The following is an 11,852-nucleotide window of genomic DNA, read 5'->3' as shown; positions in this document are numbered from 1 at the left end:
AACCCACAAGATGTTTGTAAGCCAAAAAAAAATCATCAGCTTTTCTATAAATGCATATATAAATATGCAAAGTTATCCCAGGAATATTTAAATGAATGTATCCTTAGGTATTTCATCAGTCCTTCAGATGTACTTAACATAGTTTTCCAGCTATTTATAAATAATTTACTGCCTACCAAAAAATAACCCTCATAGCAGATTGGTCCACCTCTGGCATTGATTACAGCTAAAACACACCACAGCATCAATTCAACTAGTAATAAATAACAGCTCAGTGGTCTGCCAGCTGCCATTTGTCTTTTTGGTTCAATAGCTTCCTGGGGTCTGAACTGTGCTTCCTGTCTGTGTATTTGTATTGATACTGTTTTGTCCTTAGCCTCTGCCTGTATATCCTTTTAGATGTCTGATTGGACACATTAGCCAGATCTTTAATCTTAATTAAAAGTTAATTTCTGATACTGTCATGATGTATAGAAAAAACAATTGCCTCGTGACTGTACACACATCTTTTGATATTTACTGAAATTTAAAACAGTGCACCCATAACAGCAAGCACAAATAGTACTGATTCTGCTCTATAACATTAGACAGGAATATTATACATTTAAATGCACTCAAATCACATATTTACTGTATGTAAACCTGTTTCCTACAGTTAACTAGGCAGGCACATTATATACAGTAAGCATTCACAGACTGCTGTATTATTTCAAAATTACACTTGACTTTGAAAACCAACAACATGTAATTTAAGGTATTGAAATGAAGCTTTGATAAGGACCACAGTCTAAGAGACAATGACAGCTATTGCACTGACAGTTTAGCACCACACTTAAGAAATTTCAATTATTTCAACATTATTTCTTTCTTAAGAGATTGATAGAATTCAAGTTTTCTTGTTCATACCATTGCTAACAATCAACACAAGATGTTTTGTGCATGAACACTGGAAAGATTACATAAAAGGCTAAATAAAAATACCAAAGTAATTAGGACATATTTACTCTGTGTTATGAGAAGTGAGTGTGAATGCAACACTGTAACTATAGATCGTCTGTTTTTCTATGAAAAAAATAACTGTGATGAAATACAATTACACAGTTTACCTTCTCCACCTGTTTGCATAATGGGAAGTGATTAGTTTCTATGACACATTTCTATGACATTACTAACATTTAGCTAATTCCCCTGTACTGTATATAACAGGGGTTAATTACAATAAATTTTATTTTCATAATAGATTTGTTAATGAGCTTCATTTTACTAAAACATAAATTGCACATAAGATTCATAGTGATAACTGTTTTTCATTACTGTCTTACCTTTATGATCTGTTTAAGTTTGGTTATTTGTAATAGGAAACAGTGTAGAAGCTTAATTTGCCACCTCATCTCTTCAAAGTTGAAATGTGTGTCACTTACATTCTTATTCCAGTTGAGGTACTCAAAGACTACACTTGGCAGCTCAACACTGAATTTAAAAGGTTTTTTTTCCAATGGGATGTGTTTTTTGTAACACTTTTGTGTTTCTTAGCACAATGTGTTATGATACAATTATACAATTGAACAAACTAGAGTGCAATTTGATCTCTGTCACTATTCCCTGATTGGACAGTATTCTGGGTATTGTAGATTGATGGGACTTTGATTGAAATAGGAGCTAATGAAGTAGCTTACAGTATATCACTAAAAGTAAAGGTGTTTCTTTGGTTAGAATAAAATTGCTGGCCAGCATGAAAGATGATGTAATATGCAAACACATATGGAGAAGCATGATCTTAAGTATATAACAAATATCTTAGATTTCACAGATTTACAGTTTTATAAAACAATGCACTTTACATTACAACCTTAACAAACAGGGTTCATGACGATTAACAACATCTAATTGATGTTAATTGATTAGTGAAAGTATTTTAGGTAGGATAGGGGCAGCCCTTTGGGGGTAGAGGGTTAATGCATAAGACAAATGCAAAAAGAGGTGTTTTTGCTATATACAGGTATATAGCTCAATTCAGTAATGCTTTGATTAGCAACAGATGGGAAAGACTAGGTTTTTGCCGTTATCCCTCCTGAACTTCAGGCAAGAACTTCCATTTAATGAAAGAGACGTAAACGTGAATTTGTCTTTAAGATGCCCGACCCAAGGGCTGCGGCTGTTGTGATAAATGCAAAAGAGACTCCGATCATCGTCAGAAATGCAGGGACAGAAGGCAGATGCTCTTCTAAGAAACTTGTTGTAATTGGTTCAGCTGGAACTTCCTGTGGAAGAAACAGATTTGGTCACATGTTTCACCCTCATCGCGGTCATCAATAACAATCTGTGCCTGGGTGTTCTATTCTCTTCATTAATAATTATCTTTATTTTACTGCACTGTAACTGAAAATGAATCTCTTCAGAAGTGATGTGAGTAAGAGTAAAAATCAAGTGTAATTTCTGTGTGGTTTCAAATTCAAGGAACCCATTTGTAATTTGGGAAATGAGGAAAACTGAATAATTTGTATGTCTGTCACAGCGCAATAGCTACACGTTTAAAAACATACCTGTGATTCTGCGTCTTCCTTCCAGATTTTTGACTGGGATACTTTACCCATTGCATGCAGTACCTGAAAAAACATTCAATACCTTTCACATTATACAGGATGTTTTTAATACTAGAGGGCTTAGACATTTGCTAAGTGAAAGCTATTTAAACTAGTGATGTGTAGAATAATTACAAAGGTATCACATTCTTCCATAGGATCTATGGAATAAGACATTAATGATAAATATCAAGTGTATGACATGAGTTTTGAGTGCATACAAACCGTAAAAGTGCAAAATATGCAGGATACAGTACCTATTTGCACAAAATGACCTGCTGAATATAATTTCCCATTATATAATGAGGCAGTCTGCCTGGGGGGTTGCATAAAGCTCTGAAAAGACACAGGCCTCAGAAACTGTTCCACTATTTAAGACTTCATTAGCAGGTGTGAAATTAGATACAGTTAATAAAGTTTTACAGATCAATTACTAAAATGCTGTAATAACTGAATTTCATGCCTTGTTTCTTATAAATGTAAATGGGGATTATCCAGATATTGTGCTGTGTGTTTTTGTCATTTTTTGCAATGCTTTAACTGCATGAAGCCACATTCAAATATCATTACTACATTTTACTAAATGATCTGCAATAGCTAATTAAAGTGTGTCCAAATGGACATCAGTATGGCTCATGAGTATGTATATACAATCAAAGTATAACAGTATGAAACAATCTGAGCATCATTATTTCCTAAATTCGAAGAGCTTCAGAACTGTAGTTGTACTTTATAATCACTCTCAAGAAGAAAAAATCATTTAAAAAGTGAATTGAATTTACAGACTTCAACTTGAAACCTTACTATTTAAATATTTCCTTAAAATTGATCCTGATTGTTTTTGGAAAGGGTAAATTTAAGTAAATTAATATTTTGTAGCAGACTTTTTTTGTATTCCTGAAGTTAAGATAGATAACTATAAGATATTTCATATATGCATTTCTAAAAATGTACAAGTAATAGGTTTATTCCATGCTTTTTCTTCTTACACTTGAAGAAGGCTCCACAGCCAAAATATTTTGTGTTTTCTTTCTTCTCTTTCAGCATGGAATAAACCTATTACTTGTTCCTATGCAGCCTACGCATGCTGACGCAGCTACCCCCCTGATCTACTTCATAAAAATTTGTTCATTTGATATTGATCATTTGTTATTTTAAAATATTTAATTAAAAATAAATGTCTTACTGTGGTCACCAGACTTGGTCACCCATTATTTTATATCTAAATATACTTTCTCATGTTTCTAATCTCTTATTATCTGCTTTTGTCCATTTACAGAAGATGTGGTACTATTTGAATTTCTGGCCACTTTGAGTAGGCATCTACAATGAGTGTCCTTCAAATGGCTCAATCCACATTAATCTACTGGTAAGGACCACTGTATCCAGTAACGCAGATGTGAAAGACTCTGAACACAGACAGGCAGCACATGACCTTATCTGTTTGTGAATCAATTCCAGGTCACAAAAGGTAGCGTCTAGCCACAGCCTTCTCTCTCATAACATCTGCATGTCACACATACAGCTTGTCCTAGACACAGCTATGATGTTTTGAAGGAACTATTACTCATTAAGCAACCTTACTTTACTTTAAATAAACGTTCAGCATCAATGATGTGACACAGGTACACTAAAGAAACGTTGAAAACTTTACATTTCTCCTTCTGGACACACGGGCCAAAACTTTCCACGTTCCACATCTAACTTCTTGAGGTTCTTTGTATTGAGAATCCTATGTATCCTAAGTAATATAATGTTAGCATGCTAATTTTGCTATCTTCACATCATAGTATTTATCTTCAAACGTCTCTCCATCCTGAAACTGTCCTCGCTGACTTCTAATGTTGACCAGAACAACTCATTAACTCTCATATCTGTAAAGTGAAGGTGGGCCCATGCTTGCACATACAATATACTGTATATGAGAAGGAAGCAGAGGGATAAAATACAAACACTAGATGAGACCTAATAATTGTAGCCAAGTTGAATAGGAAGGAAACAAAACAGTACCCTGTAAAACTTTTGTTAAAAAAGGCACACAAGCTAAGGGAAAACCATGACAAAATTCACTATATCTGATTTACTCTGGTGACATATGAAATGAGAAGCATTTTGAAGCTGATCATGTGAGTTTTAGTTCAGTAATGTTAGCAACACTGATTAAAAGATGTATAACCTGTTGAACACCTAGATATGATTTGCTGTGACAAAATCTTTCTTGGTATAAGTAGTCCACCGTTCCCTAATCTCATCAAGGACATCAATACTGTATATCCTAGAGTAGCTGGTAGCTGCCATCTTTTTTATTGCACTCATGGGTAATTAAACTAATGCTCAGAAAAAATGCACAGTACAAAATTTCAATTTCTCAGGAACAGTGAGAGATATCCGGAGATATCTTGGTAATGTACACAGTTGTACAGCATTGGGAAATGGATTCTCTGTCTGTTTTTTTGGCATCAAGTCACTTCCCTGCTCTAGAATCCTACAGTGTAAAATGTGCAATATCAACCTGTAATTATTCTGCCCCCATGTGGTATGAAGTAAAAAATGGGTTTAATCAATTCAAACACAAATCAGTCTTACTATGGGATCTTCTATTCTATGATTGCCTGGGTCTTTATAATCTCCATACCTCTCTTGCAGCTCTCTCACCAGCTTGAACAGCACCATCCATATATCCACTCCATCTGGTTGCTGTCTCTGTGCCTGCGAAGAAGAGCCTACCAAAAGGCTCCCTTAGAACTCTGCACAAAAAGAACCATAGTAGAGAATGATTTCTAGATGACACAGTAAGGCCCAAGGTCTTTGCTTATTTTTTGTCACACTCTTGGCTCCATGCATCCACCCATTTTGTAACTGGTTTGTCCAATTCAGGGTCGTGAGGAAGCTGGAGCCTATCTTGGCAAGCTACAGGCGCAAGGCAGGATACATCCTGGATGTGACACCAGTCCATCTCAGTGCAGGCACGCATACAAATACAAACACGTGCACACTTACACCAGGGCCAGTGTTTCCAGAAGCCAATTAACGTACCAGTATGTCTTTGAACTGTGGGAGGAAATCCACATGAACACAAGGAGAACATACAAACTCCACAAACATAGCATTCCAGGTCTGGAGTTGAAATCAGGATCCAAGCACTGCGAAGCAGCAAACATAACCACTGCACCACCTTGCTCCTAGTTTCTTTTGGAAAATTCATTAAATAAAGCAGTAGTTTCTCTTTTATTGCTCCTTCTTAAGAGGTTAAAATTGGGATCAAGATAATCCATTAATGTGTGCAATGGATCATTTTTTATTCACTAGAGAACAGTGTAACACTACACAAAGAGTAAGTTTAATTTTTACTTTTAATTGTAATTTGGGTTGATGGAGGAGAGAGTGGACAAGTACTGTAATTGAGTCATCCTGGATTAATACACCCAAGGTACTTGGTTCAGTGTACTCTAGGTTAGGACTGATTTTAAAGTATTGTTCTGAATCTAAGAGAAAATCTCATATTGGCATACTTCATACATTGTTTTAATTTGTCCATCTCTGCCCTCTTGCTTATGCACAATGGAGAGAATATGATCACTTTGTGATTTGGTTCAGGGCTTTGAAATTTTTAAAGGAATACATAAGGCTTGCATCAGCAAAGCAAAATCTTTTTCAAAAAGATTTTTTTTCCAGTAGAACACAGGGGCTTACATTTTAAACTTTGTAAATGTAACTTTCAAAATGGCAGGAAATGAATGTGTTTGGAGAAAATATGTGCTAATAGTGCATTGGATATTACTGTATCATTTAAAGTAAAAGAATCTTTCAAGATTCAAAATGCATTCAATCTTATGTTAGAATCATGTAGATTTTGATTCCTCATATACTGTCATAGTTTAAAGATTTATATATAGTTTGAATGTAGAATATGATAAAAGGGGGTTTATGGTGGGGAAGCTAGTCTTTTACTGCTAGGGCCCTCATATCCTTTAGGACTACTGAATTCTGTGGCTAAAACGATGAAACCAGCTAGCTAGTACACTTTGTCCTCTATGCAATCAAGGAAGAAAGACATTCCTAATCTGAGTGTCAGAATATCACTGGAATAGTGACTTTCACTTGAAAGTGGAAAGATGGCACCACTTAACATTAGACCAAGGAATGTTTTATTTATTTGATGTTTCTAAATCAAATATTTGAAATTCATTTTTGTTGCAAACTTTGTAATAAAATATTATGGCTACGTTTCTTTCAAACATATCTACAAAAGTAAATTAATTTCATCCCAGGAAAACACTTTAGAAATACATTTTGATCATCTCTAATTTTATAATAATTATTATGTGAAGCATCTAATTGAAGAGTTTATTAAAATTATGAATTGCAAAATATGGCTGTAGTTCTAAACTCTGTACTGTAAAATACCAAGGCACTAAAGAGTGGTACTTTAGAACACCACTATATCATATTTGTATGCTACAATATATTAATTTGACTCTTAAAAGTTGGCAGGTTTGCAATTTTTTCTAATTTCTCTCCTAAAAGAATTGTTACTCAAATCATATACTGTCAGGCAAAGACATAAACATTTATCAGCAGCCATAGGTTGCATTTTTTTATCATGTTTGTGTGAAGAGTGACAGATTGTAAATCACTGAGATTTTCAAAATTAAAAGAAGACAGTGGCCTTGGCCTCAGCTTTCCATTTATTATCCTGGTGATTTAGCGCCACCCTGTGTTTAAGGTTCCTTTCCTCACTATGCATTGATAGAAAAATGAAAAGTGGAAAATCTTTATCAATAATCATTATGAATATAATTAACAAGAGGAGAGAACAGATGCAGAAGAATACATCCTGCTTTCAACGACAACATGGGCTTTATAATGAAATAGAAAAAAACAGATGAGCTTGGTTAGAGTAGTTTAAATAGTTAAGTGAAACATTTTTTTAAGTGTCAAATTACAATCATGGGTTGATCTGCGTTTGTTTTAATACCTATATTACTGGAGTTCAATTGCTAGAATGATAGAATGGAAGATTTAATTGCTAGAATGGAATATATCTCAAAAGGCAGTGACGTCCAGCAGAATCCAATGAAGTGTCCATTGTATTGAAGACTTTTCAGTCCAATAAAAAGGCCCCCCGTGATTTCATTTGTGAAAATGTGCTTTAATGTTACTCAGCAATTTTACAGCTGATAACTTCTATTTTCTGCACACTCTTCTCATAACTTACATAAAGTTATTACAAGGCAAGGTATAAGTAGCGCATTACTGTGACGTTTATTGCCACAGCGTTTATTGCAAAAAGATTTTTTGCAATAAACCGCCAAATGTGTATTAGAGACTTCCCTATTATCTCTAGGCTTCTGCCGCGAGAATGGAATACAGCATATATATATATTTGCAGTGTGATACCTGCCAATTGATCTTTTGCTTTCCTTCAGTCGCTAATCTTTCAAAATTCTGCCTAACAGCACAGCATCAGCAGGTGAAGTGAAAACATCAGCTATTATTCCGGTCATCCTGAGGAGGTAACGTTAATGAAATTCCAGCAAGTCAAGACCACATATATGCTTGTCCCCTCTAGTGCGCTTATATCTTACAGTTGTGGGTTAAGATCATTTGTATGGAAGGTATAACTGAGTTGAGATAAGTCAGCTGAGCGCTAGCAGTGTCACAAGCTGATTTTATGGATGCCCCCAGGGATGGAAATTATGCAGATCCTTTAGTGTCAGCCAGGCATGAAGTAGTTATTCAGCGAGCAGACAATGTGTAAGGTCATGTGGGATTGAGTCGCCTTTGAGAATTAGGCACTCAATTCTAGCCAATACCAAGGGTGTATTCCCTCTTCCTGTGTCATCAGCAAAGACTGAGCAAGAATTATGCTTTCTATTCCAGTGAGAACACAATCTGCATGTCCTATCTGTTTAAATAAAAAAATACTTTAATCCTTGTCACGCACAAGCAGCTTTCAGTTAGATTGAAAAGTATGGGCTAAAATATCTGCAACTGAAGTGATTAAGCAAAATTTGAATATCGTATAAGATGAAAGAATTTTGGAAATGAATCCATGTGAACCATTTTTATTGTTCACTTATTGCACACGTTTGTTTTAGAATACAAAACCTTACTTTAAAAACAAAAAGACCTCATTGTAATTTTTCTACATAACCTCAAATTGTATGCAACAGATCTCAGAGTAAGGCTGGCAAGAATAAATGTACTTTCATCACAAGACATACTGTAGTTACATGCTCCTAAGTACTAATATCATAAGCACAAATGAATCCTTTACTAATGGGAAAACATCAGAGTCTTTGTCCCACATGAATGTATGATTGTAATATCTAAGTATCGGCTTTAAGGTTCAGTATAAGTTTTTGCTTTGTTCTTTCGCACAGACAATAAAGGGTACTCTCTTTGTGTGGTTCTATATTTGTGCTATATTTGCCTTTTCTCACTTTTGTTTGTATAGGACATTGAAAATTTCCCTCTGCTATGATTTTGCCTTCCATGCATTATAACTTAATTCATTTTTTTGGCCATTGCTACATTATCTCTTAATAGCAAGGGCATTTTATGTCTAGGACTTTTTTAATTTTTGCTTCTCACAGCATTTTATGTAATAATAACAGTACATTGTAAAGGGACATACCTGCTGAACTGGCAGAAGGTACCTGGGGGAAAATAGGCAGTATAACAGCCTCCTGAATATTGTTCTTCACACCAGTCTTTTTCTTCATAGTGAACAGGCTATGGGTTTGGAATTGTAAGACCGAGAACATAAAATAAATACACATGCTTTTGGATGATGGTAGACTTTAGTCTTCACAGCAGAGTTTTGGTTCTTGTATTAGGTGGTGTTATTGGATTAACTAGTTTATTTTTACCAAACTCCACATTATACTGTACATGCTGAAGTGTTGATAAAGTTGCTTAAATTTATAATACTAATATAATGTCTTTCTGCACTTAGACTTCATCTGTTATATTACTATTAAACACAAGTTTACTTTTTAGATTTTCTACAATTTGTTTTGCCTAGTCTTCACTGTTTTGTTTCTGCATTATAAATTGTAATGGTGTCAAATAAAGAAACCATAAAACAGTAAATGCAATGCTTTTTCATCTCCAGCAATACAATAGTCAATGAATATCCATCAATCATAACCACAAACTTTTTTGCTGCAGTCTAATTTTGCAGAATTAAATGTTAAACCAGATGCCAATTATAAAAAATCAGCACTGTCTGACTTTAATGAGTTATTACAGTATATACTCACATGCAATGCTTCATTTGTTCCCAGCACTTTTGCATAAATCTGACAGATACGTTTTTTCCTGTAAAAATTGAGAATGCAAGACTAGTCAAAAATATTCTGTGGATTCTTTTTTGTTCTTTAATTCTCATGTCTAACTATTAAACTAAAAACCAATTAAAGCTATAATTTCAGACTACTTTACATTAAAAAACACAAAATAGAAGACATCTAGAAATCACTGAATCTATGCATGCAATCAAATTGATAATACATACATAATACTAGATAGTAAGCTATTTAACATTGCATCTTATAAGGTATTGAAAGTATATATGCATATTATACATACATAATGTACAGTAAATATTGGATATATATGTGCATATCTCACTGTATGTCAGAACAGAGAAAATCTAAACAGTATTAAATTAGAATTCATTAACTTCACGTACCTCTCATCCTTAGTCAAATTGATAAGATCTCTTGCTTTTCTTGCTAAAACAAACCTAAAACAAAAGATTTGAAATATATTATGAAGACTGCTACTTTGTTGGGAACACAACTGATAGCCTCTCACTGCCCTCTAGAGGAAGTTAATGAACATGAAGTCTTATCCAGTTTGTCTTGTCTTTTAAAAGAAATGTATTCATGAAAATCAGTGTTGTTTTGACACCAACACAGTGCAACACATTAACTGCACTTTTTGATGGTCTATCGATGGCATTCAGCTGTTATACAACAACTGGAATTCTATCTGGTAGTAAAGAACATCACACATGTACAGTGGTTTAAAGCTAACTTATTTTTTTTCTACTGACTTGCAGAGGAACTATATAAAACAAAAAATATTCTGAGTTCTATTTATACGTCTTTGTATTCATGAATGCATGGGCCTTCTGAGAAGCAGAAAATAAAGTTCCGGTGTTCACACTCAAAAAGAACAGTATATGTGGTTTAATTTCATTTCCACACAACTGATTTCTTCATTTTCTGTGGGACTGTGTGATGAACCCAAGTATTTGATGAGGAAATACATTTGCAAGCAGTTAAAAAAAACATCTCCCCCTTTATAAAATGTGGGCCAAAACAATATTTCACACGTGATAACCATATATACAGTATATGAAATCTATTTAACTTCATTGGAGTGCATTAGACCATAGACAAGAGTAGGCATAAATGAATTGCTTGTTTTACAGTTTTTGATACTCAGAAAAACAATTACCAGAACAAGATCTGGAATAAAATGCCTCTTGGCAATTCTTGATTGACCAGAACTGTCTAATATAATCTTTAAGTTATGGGTAAAATGGCTTTTAAAGGTCAAGTAGCGGCAACCATTGGTTTGTTTGCTTATTGATACCTTCATTAATTATTTTATTTACCCCATAATACAGGGATACGATCCATCTGGTTTGGTGTCATCTAGGGTCATTGAAATGGGAGAGTCCTCATCTTCGATCATCATTGTTCCGCAGTACCCTAAAGAAAGATAAAATAAGCCAAATGATAGATATGTCTGAAAAAGAAATTGCTTCACCACGCTACCCAGCCATGATGTCAAAGCTAATACCACAGGTTCTTTCAAGAAACAGCTAGATGACATCTTTGGACACTAGCAAAATAAACAAGCAAGATGGGCTGAATTGCTTCTTTTCATTTGTAAACCCATGCAATGTGGTTCTACCTTGAGGTAACCAGTGAATGAAATGCTGTGCCCATACTTTATATTTATCTGCAACAAAGTAAAAAATCTGTTTTATATGGTGGGAATGAAATTTAATGAAAACTATTAACTGAAATTTAGGATGGATAACGCCAAGAAGTCAATCCCATCCAGCTGCTCCTAATCATAATTATTACTAAAAATAACTACAGTTTATACTGTATATCTAATACGATACTTCTTTTTACATTTGTCTCATGCACCCCTCCTCTACCCCATCTCCACCTTACAGCTTCCACTTGGTTTACTCCTCTCTGAATGGGGGTCCAGGCGACCTCATCCTGTGGCTGGGGGGCC

At 34.5% G+C, this 11,852-nt stretch overlaps 1 protein-coding gene across 1 annotated transcript in view; it reads right to left on the bottom strand.

The window, feature by feature from the left end:
- Nucleotides 1-508: 508 nt before the first annotated feature.
- Nucleotides 509-11,852, bottom strand: part of LOC148828524 (amine oxidase [flavin-containing] B-like) — a 28,327-nt gene continuing 16,983 nt past the window's right edge. The window contains exons 9-15 of the mRNA XM_088924538.1: nucleotides 11,215-11,311; nucleotides 10,282-10,335; nucleotides 9,851-9,908; nucleotides 9,223-9,320; nucleotides 5,218-5,329; nucleotides 2,544-2,606; nucleotides 509-2,261 (exon numbers count right to left, since the gene is read on the bottom strand). Of these exons, the coding sequence (XP_088780664.1) occupies nucleotides 2,097-2,261; nucleotides 2,544-2,606; nucleotides 5,218-5,329; nucleotides 9,223-9,320; nucleotides 9,851-9,908; nucleotides 10,282-10,335; nucleotides 11,215-11,311 (647 nt within the window). The 3' untranslated portion in view covers nucleotides 509-2,096. The remainder of the gene's footprint in view (nucleotides 2,262-2,543; nucleotides 2,607-5,217; nucleotides 5,330-9,222; nucleotides 9,321-9,850; nucleotides 9,909-10,281; nucleotides 10,336-11,214; nucleotides 11,312-11,852) is intronic.

Source organism: Atractosteus spatula, chromosome 9 (assembly GCF_055471065.1).
Source record: "Atractosteus spatula isolate fAtrSpa1 chromosome 9, fAtrSpa1.hap1, whole genome shotgun sequence".
NCBI lineage: Eukaryota > Metazoa > Chordata > Actinopteri > Semionotiformes > Lepisosteidae > Atractosteus > Atractosteus spatula.
Note: the sequence above shows the minus strand (reverse complement) of the source record. Positions and strands in the feature narration are given on the sequence as shown.